The 18,552-nt window shown below is 37.7% G+C and overlaps 1 protein-coding gene across 1 annotated transcript in view; it reads right to left on the bottom strand.

Moving 5' to 3' along the window:
- Positions 1-18,552, bottom strand: part of FAF1 (Fas associated factor 1) — a 175,645-nt gene that overhangs the window by 10,323 nt on the left and 146,770 nt on the right. The window contains exons 17-19 of the mRNA XM_026086933.1: positions 11,096-11,176; positions 10,343-10,420; positions 5,521-5,736 (exon numbers count right to left, since the gene is read on the bottom strand). Of these exons, the coding sequence (XP_025942718.1) occupies positions 5,521-5,736; positions 10,343-10,420; positions 11,096-11,176 (375 nt within the window). The remainder of the gene's footprint in view (positions 1-5,520; positions 5,737-10,342; positions 10,421-11,095; positions 11,177-18,552) is intronic.

The following is an 18,552-nucleotide window of genomic DNA, read 5'->3' as shown; positions in this document are numbered from 1 at the left end:
CAAAAATGGACATTGCATGTCAAGAAGCAAAATCTACCCTCTGATAATTCTCAAAATGTCCTAAAAGTTCTGCCATTGACTTCAGTGGGGGCAGGAACATCACAGACTACTTTTACAGGTTCTTATTGAAAGAGTGCGATACTATTCTCTGTGAGCAACAAAACTGTTAAAAGGGCTAAAACCTAAGGGTTGCAAATGCTTCAGTGTTCTGGTTGCAACTCTATGTGGTCCAGTCCTCTTGAGTTCGAGATTAATCAAGCCAATTGTTCTACAGTTACAAGCCAACAGGAAGAACAATCAGGAATCATGCTCTTAAAAGAGGCATGGGAGTATGTTAGTCTGGTACGGCCAGTTTGCTTAGACAACTTCTCAGTGTCTTAAATAAACATAACTGCTTGAACAAATAAAATAACATAACCTGAAAAGAGAGGAAAGACAAGGGCAGGTAGTGCTGACTTAATGACAGTTTCAGCTGACAAGAGGAGGGACTTCTACCTTTGTAGATGGCTGTGGCCTTCCATAAACTAGATCACAGATGATAAATATGTGCCACCATCAGATATGTTGCCCTGAATAATTCTAAATTATGTGGATTTAAAAAGATCAGTACTATTTTATGTAGTAGGAAATAAAAGTATGAGTAATTAAAATTACTGTAAAGATTACATGGATCACATGTCAAATTTTCTCTGAATTTACAAAAACATTCTCAAAGTTTCTGAAAATATCAGAAAAATATTGTATGCTGCTGAAATCCTACTCTGTCATTGGACAGATATTCTTTATTTCCTTGACCTAACATGGAAAGCTACTTTTCAGATTTATTTGAATGACTCATTACTAGAAGTGCTATTGGGTATAACCATGATACTACATGAATCCTTTCTCATCGTAACATCTTTTTTCCATCTTTCTATCAAGATGATAATTAGGGAAAAGGATGCTAAAAGCTAGAGATGCTCCTAGACATATATCTCTTTCATGTACTATTTAATGAGTTTAAACACTATCTAATGAGTTTAAAACTGGATTATCTGAAGGAATTAGTTTGCACTGGGGGGAGGGCAGAATAACTCTTACAAAGAAGGGCTTCTAGAATTGACTGAGTTATACAAATTTGCCAAACTACCTGGCATAGCAATGTAGGGATCGTGACCATACCATTATCTTTAGGAGGATACAGTTACCTCTTCAGATGACTATGTGCTGAGCACTGCAGCTATAAGTTTATTATTCTGTGGTATTGTTTTCAGCACTGTGAGCAAAGAGGATTACCTCTGCCAGAGCACAGGAATGAATGATCACATTTGGTTTCAGAGGGATATCTTACTCTATACTCCCATGTAATACTAAGAATGATCTGGCCCTACATCTGCTGAAATCCTGATCACACCTAATTTAAATTGACATGCAATTTGAGTTAAATTTATTTTCTGCCCTTTCAAGGGAGACAGATTTTTGTTTCTGTTTATTTAAACTGCTGTTGGAATTGGTTAATTAAAAGGGTTTAAAAAATCTTAATACTCTAAACAGAGCAAACTGGTTCTGAATTATTAAGCAACATTTTAGATGCATTTAAATAACCTTAAGTGACTTAACTGCCACCTGATCCTAAGCTGTGGCTCAGAAAAATAAAATGTGAAATACTGTAGAAGTCTTGGTTTACTAAGGCTTCCAGATACAGTAAATAAAGAGCTTAAGTCTCTAGTATAGTGTCTGCAAAAGACATTCTCTCAAATACATAGCTTACACTCCACTTTAAGAAGAAATAAATGGAAGAAATTATAGGTTGTAGGTTTGATTTTTCAGAAGATATTGAGTTCAGAAAATACAAAGCTCTCTCAATGCTTTGTATGTTGGAAATACCGTCTTGCAAATGAGATGTACTTGTGAGAGCCTGCCAGGACCTCACTTTCTCACAGATACCATAAAACTCTCACAAGTACGCCATTAATCCCAGCAGCATGAGCCAAATCCCAAGTTGGGTAAATTTGTTCTGYGTATTCCTCCTATAGTTTCAACTGGATATGGTATACTTCAGTTTCTTCCTAAAACGTGTTCAAATGCCCAGCCCACAAGATGTTAAAGAGTTTTAGGAAGACTTCTGCAGATCTCCATTGAGGAAGCAAGGAATTTGTCATTCAGGAGGTCTGCAGGATACTGGGAGAAGGCAGATTGTCCTGCTGGCAGACTGAGAGGTCTACTGAAATTAGTGTCTGGGAAGGCTTTTAAGAGAAGAAAAAGTGAGGAAATACTGAAYGAGCATGCTAATATACTTAGGGGAAGCTTTTTTTGTTATAATTAAAATGCGTTTTGAAGTYTAGAGTGATTCTTGGAAGAAAAGGAACTATAGTTCTAAAGCCAATACATACATTTAAATAGTACGTGCATTTATTTCCATAAAGCATTTGCAGGTGCATTTAAGAAAATGCAGAGAACTTTATAGATAGCTTTTTAATGAGAAAGATGTGCTTGCCAAACATGTTTTCAAAGTCGGAGTTACAAGTTACCTACTGACACAGGTTCACTAGTGTGAAATACACTTGTCAGTATGGTATGTAGTTCTGGTTTGGTTATGGTACTGAGAAAGAAAGTGGTTAATATCTAATTTCAGTGCTAGCAGAAAGAACGCCATAGTCGGTGACAAAGACCCAATAACAAGCCACTGCATGTGCTTAAATGCTTTGGAATGTCACTGCTGCTTTAAAAACTACAAGTAGTGTCTAGAAAAGGTTAATCTGTGTATTTACTCATGTGTAGAAGTTTGTATTTACAGTAGGGTTATGATACCAACTTTAAGTTAGCTAAGGATATCTGTGCAAGCAATTGGAACATAGAACTAAGAACTAATGAATTTTTATTTACCAAAGAAGTAGAAATACTTCAAAAACATTGTATCAGGGCATCAGGACTGATGGCTTTGAAAAGCATGTTGTGAAAAGCACTTAAAAATGTCCTCATAAGTTTACCACAAGCAAAATGCTGATTTGATTAAATSTAAGCCCCTCATTTGATAAGTCTGAAACACTTGTAGGGCTAYGTATGTTATTGTAATACAGGTTAGGATGGAAAATAAAATGATTAATTTAAGAAGACATGCTTTCATCTTACTGCAACAAACACTCCAGCAAAGTAATTCTCATCCTTTCAAAACATATTTTTCAAAAACGTTAAGTATATTTTTAAGTACAAAATGACATTTTAAAATGCTATTGTTATTTGGAGCACAAGCATTCCAAAGGTCCCTTCTTGTTTCACAGGTTTCAGTGGATGTTTCTGATACAAATCATAGAGCAGAAGAGGCTTGACAATTTGCAGTGTTTTTAAGAGGCTGTATTCCTATGAAAGCTAAAGTAATGAATATATACTTCTACCATCCTTCCAACTCATTCATCAATACTTTATTGTTATTATTATTACTATTATTATTCTGTCTGTAGAGTTGCACACTTGCAGCTTTTCATATCTATGGAACATGGCAGATATCATTTATAGTTTTCAGCACTTAGCAAGTCCCTGGGGATTATTTTTTGTTTGTTTTAGCTCTGGTGGTCACACTGGCAACCAGATTCATACATGGCCACTGGGTCAAGCAGCATGAATCATTTATGTGACTCCTCAGACATGGCATGATTAGGTCCGAATCATAGAAGAAAGATTGCAGGGTCTTGCCTCTGATGTGACAGACCAGCAGCTTTAAAATTCCTGTAAAATTTTTTCTTTGCCTCAACATTTTTTCCCCTGCAGTTTCACAAATGTACTGAAAATTCTATCTTATTCAAATGTAGTGGTCTTTTTTCCTTTCCCTTCTTTTTTTCATTTGTTCTCAGTCAAAGCATGTGATCAATTTGAGAGTTTACAGACAACTAAAATTAATAATGATGTCGATGATGTGATTATGCAGACAAACAGCCATTCTAAATAGCAAGGTTTTAAAGTGCAAAACAAATGTAAAGAATTACAGTAATATATTTATAGGTTTTTTACATTACATCTATGATAAGGCATAGATAGCTTATAGATAGGGATGACGACTTTCTGAATATTTCAAATACACAAAAAACACTGTTTAGATGGCAAAAGATTGTTTTTCTTGTGTTTCAAGTAAACTGAAAGATCAGTAGCACTGGAAACGTACAGATGACTCWTCTACTCCACTGAAAATGGTATTTCATGCCTATGGAGTAAAGTTAATTACCAATTAATGAGATTCCTTAAATGCTTCTTTACACTCTRGCTGATGAGGACTCTCAATATAAGACAAGGTGGAAGAAAAGTTACAAGCACTACAGTCCTCCTTCACATAGTCATGCCAAAAATCTTAAGAAATCATAACTGCTCTCAAGGCCGTATGCTTGTTAAGGACATCATTTTCACTCTTTTGGAGTACTTGTGGCATGTAAGATAACTTACAGGTAAGATGTTAAAGCAACAGGTGTTACAAAACGGCACTGTAAACATGCCAATCACAGTCTTATTCCTAGTGAACTTCCTCCAGAGGCAATGATGAGAAAGCAAATGGAAAAGCAACCCAGTTACTGAGTTCCTTTGATGCAAACCGGACAATGTTGGCTTAACCAATGACCTGGGATTTCCCCAGCAAACAAAACCCCAGGTGATGCCGAGCTGCACCCACTCATTTGCAGTGCTGAAAGCGAAACGGCCCAAAAGCTGCTGAACCTCACCCATCGCGGGTTGGCTCAGTTTGTACGGCAAGCTCTGTAGTGCCTGTTACCTTCGCATTTTATGCAGGGCCTCACTTAACTGCTGCGCAATTGGACCCACTGACTTTTACCTTTGCATTAACATTGACTACACAAGAAATGAAAGTTAGATCGCAATCAAGTAGACAGCGCGCAGGCATATCTTCAAAGAAACCTAGTAACAGCACATAAATATCTGTTGAGAAACCAACAGAATCGAGTTTGCTTTTGTAAGCAGCGAGCAGGATTGATTTTGAAAATCAATCACAAGAGGTATCATTAGAATATTTAGGTAGGAGTTATACATGATTATTTATTAGTATGATGTGACAGGTGGACAAATAATTCATTAGAATGTACTAATTAGTTCATAACCTTTTACTGGTTGACACTGTGCCTTCCTGCTCATAAAATTGCATCAAAAGGCAAAACCAGAAAGATCAGAAATACTAATCCCTAACGGACCCAAACAGCCCACTAATACAGATTCTGTTTCCTTCAAAGCAGGAACTGAGCAAYGTTGGCTCAGAGACAGTGGCTAGGGATAGTTTCACTGAATGTCATCCACAACTTGTTTGTTTCAGAAACTGAGGATCCTTTTTAAATGTCTCCGGGAACAGACCTCGCAACAGCATTTTGTATGCGACACATGACAGCGGCCGCAGGTTAGCGCCTCACTTGCTTACAACCGCAGAGCTTGACAGCGCTCTGACRCATTCCAGCCCATCTTTATCTTCCATGCTAAAACATTCTGGTCATCTAAACATATGCAACTAAGAAGAAGTAGTATTTATTTCTGAAAGGTACTTTTACTCACATCTCTCCTAGGAAAGGTACCCAGCAGCTTGTACTCCTCCCAAGGATATCCCTTGGAAGCTACAAAATCAAAGACAACCTGCAGCTTGCTGCTGGCCAGGAAACGTCGCTCAAAGAATTCTCCGCTGGGTGTCCGTATGCGCAGCTTGCTGACTGACTCGGTGCTCTCCTCCTTTGGTTCCGGAGGCAGAGATTGCTCAAGAGAGAGCCTGATAGCCTGAGGAAGGAAAAAACCATTCAGCTTTCCATGTTAACAACAGTGGAACAGAAGAAAAGGATAGAGGGCTTTTGTGTTTATTTTTTTCTAGAACTTCCAAGATGTGTCATAGCGCTCCGGAGCAATAGCTGTGCTTTATATCTCAATGACAAAATCATTTTTATTCATTCCTTAATAGCAGCCCACCAGACAACTAATTAAAATAAATCCTTCTGTATAACACATATTATTAGGTCTACAGTTAATGCACAATGGAGATAAGTAATTTAATCATTTGGCAGAAAGCCTTGGAAAAATTTGAATGAGAGAATAATTGTCAGGTGGCCAATTGCTTCCTTAAAAGGTATAAATTAAAGCCAGCAAAAGTATTTCTTCAAATGCACTTATTATCAAATTGCCCTCCTCTTACACAGAGTAATTGACCATTTGCAGCAAAGAAAAGACCCTTAACGACAGTTCAGAGTAAAAACAAATATATTCAGGAGCTTTACTATCAGTAAACTAAAACACTGCTAGTAAGACATTTCATAATTAACAGTATCATGAAGGTACATGAGATGTATAGTAAATATAAAAGTAGGAACAGTAAAAGAAGAAAACCGAGAAGATAGAAATGGGAGCTTTAAGGTTTAAAGAAAGGAATTATTGTTATTTGAAGGAAGAAGACTCTAAGCACAGGTGTGCACTTTTTCTGCAACAACTTGCATGAAATCAGCCAATATTTAAATGAGTAGGCCACAGAGGCTAGGAAATATCTATAACTGTGGATCAAAAATGTATATGCTTGTCTTCCTGCTAACACTGTCTATATTGCTTTTGTTAAAATTTAAGGGCAGGAGCCAAGTCTRTATTCCCTGTTCTCYGCCTCCAGGAGCTCCTATAACACTCACACATTGGTCAGAATTTTTCAGAAAATAATGCCTAATRTTAGATTGCTGAACTAGTTCAGCTTAATTTTCAAGGGTACTGAGTGTTGTCAGTGCTCATAGGCAGGCATCTGAGAACATGCAGTACTTTTGAACAATTAGATCATACTTAAAAAGCGGTCTTGTTACTGTACCACCTTCCTTTATGCAAACAGTCGATGAGCAGCTCAATGGCTGCAATTCCTCACCAAGAATACTCTGAAAAAATGATTTTCCAAAATGAAGAGTCRGTCAGGCACTAATTTACCTGCATTTTCAAGATACACAGTTGCTAGTTGTGCCTTTGAAAATCTCCCCAAGGTCATTTAGTAACAGAAACTGATGGAAGATGATTACATTAAAGAGCAAGGAATAGGAAGAAGCAAGATTATGAGGCCCTTTAAACAGTCTATTTCTTACACGCGAACCTCTGAGCAAATTATATCTCAGTATAAATATTTATACATAGAACTTCAGTTCATTTTTGCTCATCTACTATGAGATTATATTTTAAATAGATTCTATTTTAATTCTCTCGCTCTCTCCATTCTCAACCACCTGCTTACTATCTGTTTTGACATTTCCCCACACAGTATAACAACAGATGCTACATTATTTACTGAACCCAATCAATTATATTATAGAAAAATAAACAACAGTAGCTCATTAGAGCTCTTTTCTTTGTGCAAAGAACGCCTAGCTCCCCAAAGTAACTAGTCTCCAAGGCATCAACATAAAATGGCAATTTGCGATGGATATTCTGTACCAGCAAACCAAGTTAGAAAACAATGATGAGAGGGATCACATTAATAACTCTTGGATCTGAACAAGCAATTTGAGTTTTGCTGATAAAAAGATGTTCTGTACGTGAATAGCTCTCTAGCCAGATTTTCAATACATGAACTGAACATAAAGCCACTTCTGAAAGTAAACATTGTTGCAGAACAATTCAGTAAAAGTAATCTGTATACTTGAAAATGGGGAGTGTTAGCAAACATTATTGTTAACATCCCATTTGTTCTGCTAAGCAAATAGATCCTATTATTTTCATTACTACAGCCTACATTAAAACAGGGAAGCCCAGGTATATTTTGATAACATGGACTAGTTTTGCAGCCTTTGTGTAAGAAAACAGTTTCCAAAAGGCCATGGTATTAGAAAAGGTTTAGGGGCAGGCAGGTAWAATAAAGCAGAAGGAATTGTTTCTWTWCATGCAAAATTACTTAAAAAAGAAAAACATACTGATTACTTGAATCAGAATGTAAGTGAGCTGATGGCTTAATAGTCCTGTTACTGCCACAGTACTGATTTATGTATGATTGCTATTAATCTCACAGAATTGCATTCTTTTAATTATTCTTGACACAATTCTCACAGTCCAGTTTGGCGCATTACTCCTTCAGTTGCCTTTTAGCTTCCATTCTTGGCTTATAATAAAAAACAGAAGCTGAAAAAGTGGTCAAACACTAAAGGATAATAAGGAAAAAGTGGACTGCCTCTTTTCTAAATCCCTGAATACTACTGTTTTGACTGAATTAAGTATTTACAATGCAGCATTGTTTAAAAGGTTCGAGAATGCTTACACAGTTCAGGTTTTTTAATGCAATTGTCTTAAGCAATGCATCTGCCTATATATTTGACTATATAGTTTATTATATTTATCTCAAGAAATAAAAAATGTGTTGGTAACCAACTTTTTGCAGTTGTGTAATGCAGTTTTTTCAACCACCAGCCAAGTACACAAGACTGAAATGTCAAATATGCCTTTAAGTCACATGGGGGGAGGGGGGGGGAAGGAAGGCTGTGATTTATCAGGATTCCATGAGTTCCAAAGACACTAACTAAATGGAAAATTAAATGAGAATAAAATGTCAAATTTCAAATCTCCATAATAGATAAGAGTCAAAGCAAAGAAGTTATATTAAGTCCAGAGGAAAAAAGATAGGAAGTATGATATTTTCTGTAAATTTGTAAATGTTAGAAAATATTTATATTTTATTTATATTTTACATGAAACTAGAAACATACTCAGGAAATACAAGTACAATAGGAATGCTGATAGAGCATTGTATTAATTAGCAATGTGCTCACAAAATCTTATATGCCTAGAAGTCAAGGGACAAAACCCAGGTAACTAATGTCACTCAACAAATTTTTATGTTTATATCACTCTTATTTTGAAAATCTTATTCAAGGGTTTCAAAGTCCTTTCCAAATACTAGCTAGTTGTGCTTCATAACAGTTCTGCAAGGACAAGATCACTTCACAGAACAGCTGAAAATATTTTAACCACTAGTCTGTTTTACTTATCCTTTGAAACGTGGTAGGACTTCAGAAGAAGAAACACGGCTGTAGCCCAGCCTTTTTTATTTCCTTTTAAATCACATTATGCATTTATTGGGGGTGTAAAAGAGGAAGCTGCTAATACGAGTATACTCTAATACATGATGTTTGTTTTTTTTTTTTTTTTTTTTTTTTTTTTTTTTTTATGTGCACAAAGGTAAACGCCTACATAGATACGCAGCTAGGACAGAGAAGGAGGCTGCCCGAGCTACCTCTGGCGGATACCTGGGCCCCCAGCATCTACCAGCTGACTGCGTGACTCGCTAATAGTAAGTGAAATCCTTATCCCCGTGCAGCCAAAGGCAAACCCAGGTATGCTGCAAAATGGCCCATTGCGTACAAAGTAGTTGGTTATTCCCACGGAAAGATGCTGTCGCATGCAACTGCATCAAAGTCTCTTAGAAAGAATATTTGGCCTGATGTTGGCACCTTTGTCACGGAGCGGATTCCCGAGGGTCTAAGTGCCAGTTCACCAAGGACACCTTGGTGAACAAAACCGTGGCTGGGGCCTGCAACACTATCTTTCTCACTGTCAATAGTTTTTGGAAATATGCCACGAAAGATCATTCATTCTTTTTACTTTGCTATTACTAGTCTGTTGTTTTTCTCTGAAATTTAAATGCATTAATTTTTTAACTTCTTTTGCAATCAACATGAAGAAAACTTGTTTAATCAGAACTGGGTCTTTACATTACCACTGCAGTAGCATTTTTGAGCTTCAAGTGTTCACTTAATTTTGAAAGGACAGATTTTGATATTTAATGTCTCAGCCAGAGTCCTAAAGTGTTTGTTTAAACACAATTTTTATTCTATTTAAAATTTAATGGTATGTTAAAAAATGTACCATAAATTCAATTTTCTAGATTTTAGGGGGGGGTTCTTTGCTTTTTTATTTTCTTCAAATTTTTTAAAAAGCTGTTTTGTCTCCCAAATTACATTTGGCAACTTGTTTGATCAGAACTGCAACAGGCTTTGTGCTTCTTCATGGAAGAAATGAAAAAGCTCCATGGTGTTATATTTTTAAGAGTAGTGCCTGCAGAAACAATATTTGAGAATCTGAAAGATTCTACCATTTACAGAGCTAATTTGTTGGGTCTTCTGTTAGTACACCTATCTAATATCTGGCTATAATTTGGCAGTGTGACCCATATGATACAAAAGAAAAGTTATAAAACTGTAGATAAAAATGATTTAGCTGCACTATATTTTATATATATGTTAAGAAATTAATAAAATGTTTTCATTACTTAATGTTCACGTAAGAAGGTAAACTCTGGATTAAAGTTGCAGTGTGTGCTGAATGAAAATTGCAACCTTCATAAATCCTAAAAGTTGTCCGAAAAGGTAAAATATCCCACCTCACGTTCTTCCTCCTGTTCTTTCCGAATCTGTTCCAAACGAAACTGTTCTGCTATTTCTCTCTCTTGTGCTTCCCTCTAAGAAAGAGGAACAAACAGTGATCACACATGTATTCACTTGCACCTTCCACAGCTGTGTTTAATGACAGGCATTAGCTACATGAAGGCAAAGAAACTTTTCAACTTTTCTGTTGGGATAGGAACTGTTTGCAGCATATTTACATAATATAAAGCCATGTGAATAAAACCTTCATATTTCTTATGAGAGCTTGTTAATGGAAACTGTTATCTGAACTCCACTTCTGTCCTTAATATTTCACCACATTAGTATGACTAGTTGCATCTATTTTAAAATTCTCTGAATTTCTATTATGTAAGAACTTCCAGATATGGTTAGAGCCAAGGTTTGCGTAGCCTAGGATCCCRTCTGACAATGATTATCAACTGTCACTGGGAAATAAATGCAAGAAATAGGATATTTATTAAGCGATCTTTCCCTATCGCTTCATTACCAACTTCTATTATGAAGTAGGGCCAGGGCTGCTTTTGCAAAATGATGCAGGCAGACCCATTCCTAGTGAATTTAGCTAGTGCCATTTTGTAACCACTTATTGGAATTACGGCTCCCTACAGCAACTGGCTCATCTTAAATGCAGAACTGAAGCTGGGCAGTCCTCTGCACAAGGGTGATTTTACCAGTTGTGGAGAGATTCATGTCCTGACATTCATGAAACTACTTCACCATGGACACACCTTTGCTCTATCAGCTTCAAGTGATATGCGGTATGCTTCATCTTGCTCTCTTTTCACATTTTCTCTGGCTTCACGTTCATCCTAAAAAAAATAAAATAGGAAAAAAAAAGAAAAAAGAATAAAATCAGCAAACAGTGGACCAATACTAGATTTATCTTTACGTTCACCAGCATTCTTTATCCTCAATGATTTCAAAGTATTCGACTGCCTTACTTATCTAACCATTGCTAGGAGAAGTGATCTGCAAAATGCCTAAAGGGTGACCTTGGCTTTAAAAAAATCGTGACTTCCCTAAGGCTATGCTTCAATTGCCATATTATGTTTTAGCATGTTCCAAGCACTGGCACCAAGGCTCATTGCATCTGGCCTCCCGCTTTTATCACCGAGACACGGAGAACGGCTGCCCAGGCTACGCAGACGCCGCTGCCAGCTGAAGGCCTCCTTCCCCGCACAGCCGCGCGGGGGGAATCCACCCGCCAGACCCGCAGGGCAGGAYAGGGGGACGCTGGAGGTGGACACGTGGCCCAACGCTGGGGGTGAGTCCCAAACGGGGATGTCCCTCCGGCAGCTGACAAGGCTGGACTGCCTTCTAATGCAGCGGGACAGACTGTGGCTGGAGGAAGAGGCCGGATTTTAATCTGCTATCTGCTTAGATGGACAGCAGGTAACAGCTTGTCCTAGCAGAGAGGACCTGTTCCCAGGTCCTTAGTGTGGTAAAAAATGCCCTCAACAGGATCCGCCCCAGGTCATCGTTATTAAACATCATCCAGAGGCCTGAATTCGCGTCATGGTGAACTCTATGCAAAGAAGGGAGAGTAACAAGTCCTGCTCTGAAGTGTCTTAAGTATAAAGATGCAGGCAGCCAAGAAACATGAGATTAGTATGCCAACTTCAAGCCAGCAAACCTAGCAAAATATCTTATTAATGATCACAGCACCAAAAAAAAAAAGGGGGGGGTACCAAAAATATGCGAATGACGAAGAGAGGCATCATCCCTGCAGTGGAGGATGCAGAAGCGGCTACCCCTGAAAGCAGGAGTAATCGCACTGCGGCGATAACACAAGCCGTGCAATGAGTAACTTCATACGCTGCCTCTCCGGAGCCAGTACTGTCAGAGACGGCGTCTGCTGCTCTGTGCTCGCTCTTCCTACACCTTACAGTCCTCCCAGAGCCTTCCAGAGGCTGCCCAGGTCTCGACAAAAATCAGTAAGGTTTCGCTGCGAGACTGCCGGTGGGCTCAGGACTCTCACCCAGACTGACCAGTAACACAGCACTTAAGCTGAGGTGATTTGTCCCCTATATTTTACAGAAATGAAAATCTACTACCTACTGATTTTTGAAGCGTTATATTAAACTTTCCATTCATCTGCAAATTTTATTCTACACAAAGGAACCATTTTGCAAATCGATCATTTTTCTCCCAGAAGCTTCRCTATTTGGCAAAAACTCAATTTTAAATTAGAGGAGCAGGAGTTAACTGTTATTATTATGCCATGCAAACATGCCAAGATGTTCCTCAAACAAAACTCTAATGCATTAGTTGTTAAAGACTTCTAAATTAGCATGCATCCACAAGAAGAAAGGACAAATTGCAGGAAAAGGTATACAACCTCCAGCTGGAAAGTAACAAGATCTTTTTAGAGGAAACTCTTCTTCCTTATAGAAACAGGACCCAAGATTATTCTACAATCAGTGTGTCCTAAACTTCATTCACAGAAGATAGAGAGACCWTCACTTTGTTCAGCAGAGCTAAAACACGAGTAGAAGTAATTCTTGCAAAATGTATAAAGGACAAAAACCATCGAGTAACCCGTTCCCCTCCTGGCTTTGTTAAACTCCATACGCTACGCCCATGAAATGCCTTCAAAAACTAACTCAAACCCGATAGCAGAAGCTCCCTAAATTAATATTCAATTTCTGAGAGAAAGGAATCTTGAAAAAATTAAACAGCTCCAATGTTTATGTTGTCCAAAAATGAGGAAAAAGGAATACACACACTTTCCCAACGCTTCTCAGAGATGGAACATAACAGTAGAGGAAAATAGTTTGTACTGTCTATACTGAGACTTTCCATAAGCATACCGTAAGCTTACCTTCAAACGGTAAGAAATAAAACCTTCTTTCCCAAACGAACTTACTGAAAGGTTTCAGGCAATCTGGGAGAGAACAGGCATTTTAAAAATATTCTTAAGAATTGTTTYGGAGAGAACCTGTTCAACTTTTGTGTTTTGCAACTTCATATATCTCATTCTAACTCAATTTCAAAGGTCACACAGAAGTCCAGTACTGCCTGGGAGAAAACTGAAAGATCAGATGCAAGTACTGCAATTACTGGCTCTTTCCTTCACCAGAAGATTGCCAGCAATTAACACACGGTTCAAAAAGTGAACAAAAATTTAAAATTTATAAAAATTGTTAAAACTCACTCCACAAATATATACTAAATCAGAGCTATAAGAAATTGGGTACTGAGCATTTTTTGCATTTTACAAACTGTCTAGAAAACTCAAGAAAGATACTAAATATTACTAGTGATGAGCACAGTATTTATTTGGCTATAGAGAGCTTTACTGAATAATTTTTGAAATTGGTTTAAATTATATCATCTGGATGATAACTTCAAAAAATACTGGCACTGTAGATTCTATTACCAGTATCTAAGCGTGAATTCCAGGCACTTTAAAATATATATATATATATTTATTTCTTCCCTATTCATTACAGTTACCATCCTCCTAAAACTGGATTATGAAAAAGATGTCAGGAATGTGAAGAATTACTAAGCATGACTGCCTGGTCCTCATAGAAAATATGTAAGCCACATCTGAAAGTAAATGACCATGCCAGAGTTTTACACTGCATTTGAACAATACTATTCTTATTGAAACAGACCTTAAAAGCAAATTTGTAGGTAGACTACACAGCACTGGAATCCAGACTTCTTTAGGTATGAAGCAGATGTAATCATAGGAAATGCCTCTTTGTACATGTTTCTGTGGTTTAATTGTTATTACTACTAGCATTCTATAGGGACAAACACACCAATGGTCATTATGACAAATTTGCAATATTCTCTCAGAGTTGCACGTTAGACCAATTTTCAACATTATATGCGATAATCCTCCTTTTTGTAATGTAGTTTGCTATTTTAGTCATGACTTCCTCTAGAGAAACCATACCAAGTAACGAGGATGACTCAAGTTCACCAGAAAGCAACAAAAGTAAAATGATAATAGTGACAGGAAAAGCAGCAGAAAATATTTCACAAAGAAGCTATCATTGCACTAACAAAGAACACAGGAGGAAGACGGAATAGCAATACAGCTAATAACTAATTTAACAATAATCTGTCAAAATTATTTTCCATTTAAAAAAAAAGTAAGGTTAGCTGACAGTTTTCTTTTTAAACCCTACATATATTGCAGCATCTATGGAACATCAGTAAGTGTATCCCTGCAACACTCCTGCAATTAAGGCAAATATTGCCATCTTCCTATTTCAAGACACCAAGGTTTGAATAAAGCGCGTCTTATCCCAGGCCATTTAAAAAGCCTATGTCAGAAGTAGGAGTTAAACTTAGGCATTTCTGAATTTCACACCGTTAACTGTATGAATGTAAATCACCCAAACCATAGGTTTGTTGGGCATGGGAAGAAGAGAGAGTCCTCCTTTGCTTCTTAAAGGGAAAAAGTTCTTTCAAGAAATTTTAAGTACTAATTCTAGATTTTACCAAAAATGTTCATAAAACAAATAAAATATTTTATGTATTCCATACATTTCTACCTGGTTATTTCTTGGTAGCCTATGAAAAGCAGAAAGCGAATCCATTACTAAGGCTGAAAGGAGCAACAAAATGTAAAATGAATTAGAACAGGAGCAAGTATGTGTCTTTGCCACATCTGCTCTGAAATGAATGCAATATTGTAGAGTAGATGAGACTTGGCTCATCTCGGCTAGGCTTGGCTTCTAGTTTTAACTTTGTCATCTGCATTATATCTCACCTGTATTATTTGTTAAAATAATGGCAGAAGTAAACTCTGCTTGTTTACTGCTGGAGATGGCTGTATATAAAAAGCTTATATAATACAAAAAAATACATTAAATAGAATGAAACACAAAATTCAATATTGATAAGAATCTCATTCATTTGGATCGAGGTTTTTCTGCCTGCTTTTGTACAAGCCAGACAGGCTTATTTTGTATGCAAAAAAAGAATATGCAGGCAATTAAGAATGGATTTATATTTAAAAAAAAGCACCAAAAGAATGAAACCAACATTAAAAAAAAAAAACAGTTCTTTGCTCATGCAGGCATCTTTTTAAGGTCCAAATTCTGCCATTGTATAAGTGCATATGAGCTGACTTTAACAAAGCGCTAAGTCTCATCTGTATTTTGATGAATATAGCACATAAATAGACAAAGACAAAAAAAACGGACTAGGAAAGATGTAGCCTGCAAGCCGAGAGATCAGAGGGCTGAGGAACAATGAAGATCCTTCTAAAAACATACAATGTGGAAAAAAGTGGGAAGGAAGGAGCAAGGAAGGAAGGGTGCAATGGTAGAGGAACAATCCTGGGGAAGAAAGAGAAGAGAGGCTGATGTACAGATAATTGGTACCATGAAGGTGAGAAATGGAAAGAGATTAAAGCAAATGGTGGAGCAGAAAGAATTTAAGTCATTAAAAGGAAAAAGGATCCTGTCAGCTTACATGATCTTTATTCTATGCTGTCAGCACTCAGCCCACAGGGGAAAGAGATACAGATGCTTATATCTGAAGGAGTCAGTTTGCCATGGGGAATGGGAGTCTGGAAAGCAAAGCTGGAGAGCTTGGTCTCTGCTGAGCTCCCGCTCAGTCTCCACAGGTGCTCCGAGAACCACACAAGGACCCTCTGAGTGCCACTGCTGCCCACTCGGAACGAACAGCTATCCGCTGTGATAAACTGATGAAAAATAAAAGCAAACTGCAGGTGCACAGATAACTGGAGAGGAAGTAAAATGGACAATAATTCAATGTTGTTCAAATACACAGAATCTTTGAGAATATGTGAGAATTACATTGCGACACCCAACATTGTGTCCTCTATCTCAAGAAAGTACACAGCAGGAATACAGACTTTTCAGTGGCTAGTGACAGAAATATCAGAGATCTGGAAGGGTTTCCACATGCCAAGATATTGAAAAAGCAATGCAGGCTGCCTAGTAAGAAGAGAAGATAATATATGACAAGCCTTCAAAAGAGTATAAGGAAGGTGAGTCAAGGATCCCTGCTTTCCCATTTTGACAATGCAACAATATGGGGGATGTTCATGCAATGGGAAGTTGATACATTCAAAGAAAAAAAAATGCATTTCCACATAAACATGTTGTTTACCTAAGAATTTCTTCATGATTATGTGCATTACAGATGCAAAGTCAGAAAAAATATAGTTAACACTTATATTCATGAGATGGTTAAAACAGACAGGATAAAACCTTTTCTGTAGTAATACGCAAAGCTACAGGACTAATGAAAACTTACAGATTAAGTTATTTTCTTACAGTTAAGAAATTTAGGATAACTCTTTTCAATAATCATTCTCCATATCATTTCCTGCAGCTACCTCTGAAGCACCTAACAACAGGCATTTTCAGATAGAGGTTGATGGAAAGGTGGATTTCTGATTGGATTTAGGACAGCAACTCCCCCTTTTCCTGCTGATTATACAAGGGCAAGAAAACAGCCTTTTGGGTGGGATATTTTGTTGGAAAAGTCAGCTTTGGCCCTTGTAGGCTTTTTTTTGTTATTTGTGAATATAGGAGTTAATGATTTAACTCCAGGTATCAGTTTGCACCTGATCTGTCTCAAGGAAATGTGTTATACTTTATTCTCTGTTGCCTTTTGGAGTCAGTTATTACTATAAAGTAAAAACAAGTAATACAAAACTTGAGAAGATAACCAAGACCAGAGGACATGTTCTCAGAGCATCAGTGAATAAATGGCTGTTACAAGACAGACAGAAAAAAAAAAAAAGTGTATTTGCAAATGCTGAATGCTTATCTGACAGACAGTTCATTTCACTGAACCACTCCTGGAATTAAAAAATGCAAGTGCTTAAGGCTATTCATGGGAGCGTTAAAGAGGAACACCCCTTTGTCCAAACAAAGCAGTGCAATAAAGGCATTAATGTGATTCACGGAAGATGACAGACTTGCACATTGTATAACTTAAGCATATGTGATGGGGAAGATATAGAAGAAAAAAGTGTACACAAAATGCGCTAGGCACATGAGAACGAGGAAAACAAAGCAAATACAAACTTTGGTAGTGCCAGACCCACAGGTGGGGAGGAAGGACCAAATGGGCAAAGAGGGGCAGAACAATGCAGAGAGAGGATCAAAGAATCCTGCCTATTTATAGCAAAGGCTGAAAGCCGCTTCCAAATATTGAATTTGGGGAATTACCTCACACGACAAGAAACAAAAACAGAACTGAAACCTTCAAGAAGCAGTCCTGCCGTTACTTCCACRGGAGACCAGCCAGCCAGTCCTGCCAAGACATCCACCAAGCTGAGCTGGGTAGCAGGGACAGCTGCTGTTTATTAAAAAGACTAAACTAATATCCAGTGACTGGAGCCACCAGGATGTGCAGCAGAAAACCCATCTGAACTAAAGATATTTTCATCTCATCTTCCGTCCTCCCACTGTCACTCCTTTGTGTTGTGTCCTGGTTCAAAGAAGTCCGTAAACTCTTGGCGGCAGCGATCGTATCTGCCGGCGGGTCGGTACAGTGACGTGCCCAATGGAAAAGCAGGCCGCAGAGGCTTGGAGGGCTGGCGCATTACAAATACACAACCGGAAAATTTAATCAAATAAATTTTGATTACTGTAGTTTAATTAGTTATAACTAGTAATAATTAGTAAATGTGCTAATTGGATTTTTGAGGGGTTAAATCACAATCTTCGCTAGATGGCTGTCATCACCATAATGTTCTTGCGCTTTAGAATTTAATGAATTTCATGTATTTATTCTCATAACCTCCTGTTGTGCAAATACTGTATAGCATGATACACAGAACAGTGTTAGATGGAACGCAGATTATCAAAGGTATTCAAATGCTTCGTTTCTGCTGATTTTAATGTAAGCTGCAGTGCCTGAACAGAAATAGCAGAGGTCGGCTGAACGGCTAATAGACGCGTTTAGGCTGTCTGCTACCTGAAGAACAAAACTGCAGCTGAGGAGCAGAGGGAAGCGACTGATCTAAAGGAGGAAAAAGCAAACAGATCCCAGACTAGGAGAATATTGACAAGGACTGTTCCTCTGTAGTTTCCTTTGTGGATGTGAGATACAGCTTAGGAAAAGTGTTAAGGCATCGTATCAAAAAAGAAGAAAATCCCTTAAACATGACAGCAGCGGCAGCAGAAGAGGGAGACACGGTGATAGAGAGAGCCTTACGGCAAAGTCATGAAAAAGACACTTG

This window comes from Apteryx rowi, unplaced genomic scaffold, assembly GCF_003343035.1.
Source record: "Apteryx rowi isolate R43461 unplaced genomic scaffold, aptRow1 scaffold_7, whole genome shotgun sequence".
Taxonomy (NCBI): domain Eukaryota; kingdom Metazoa; phylum Chordata; class Aves; order Apterygiformes; family Apterygidae; genus Apteryx; species Apteryx rowi.
The sequence above is the reverse complement of the archived record's forward strand: the minus strand, read 5'-3'. Positions and strand labels throughout refer to the sequence as shown.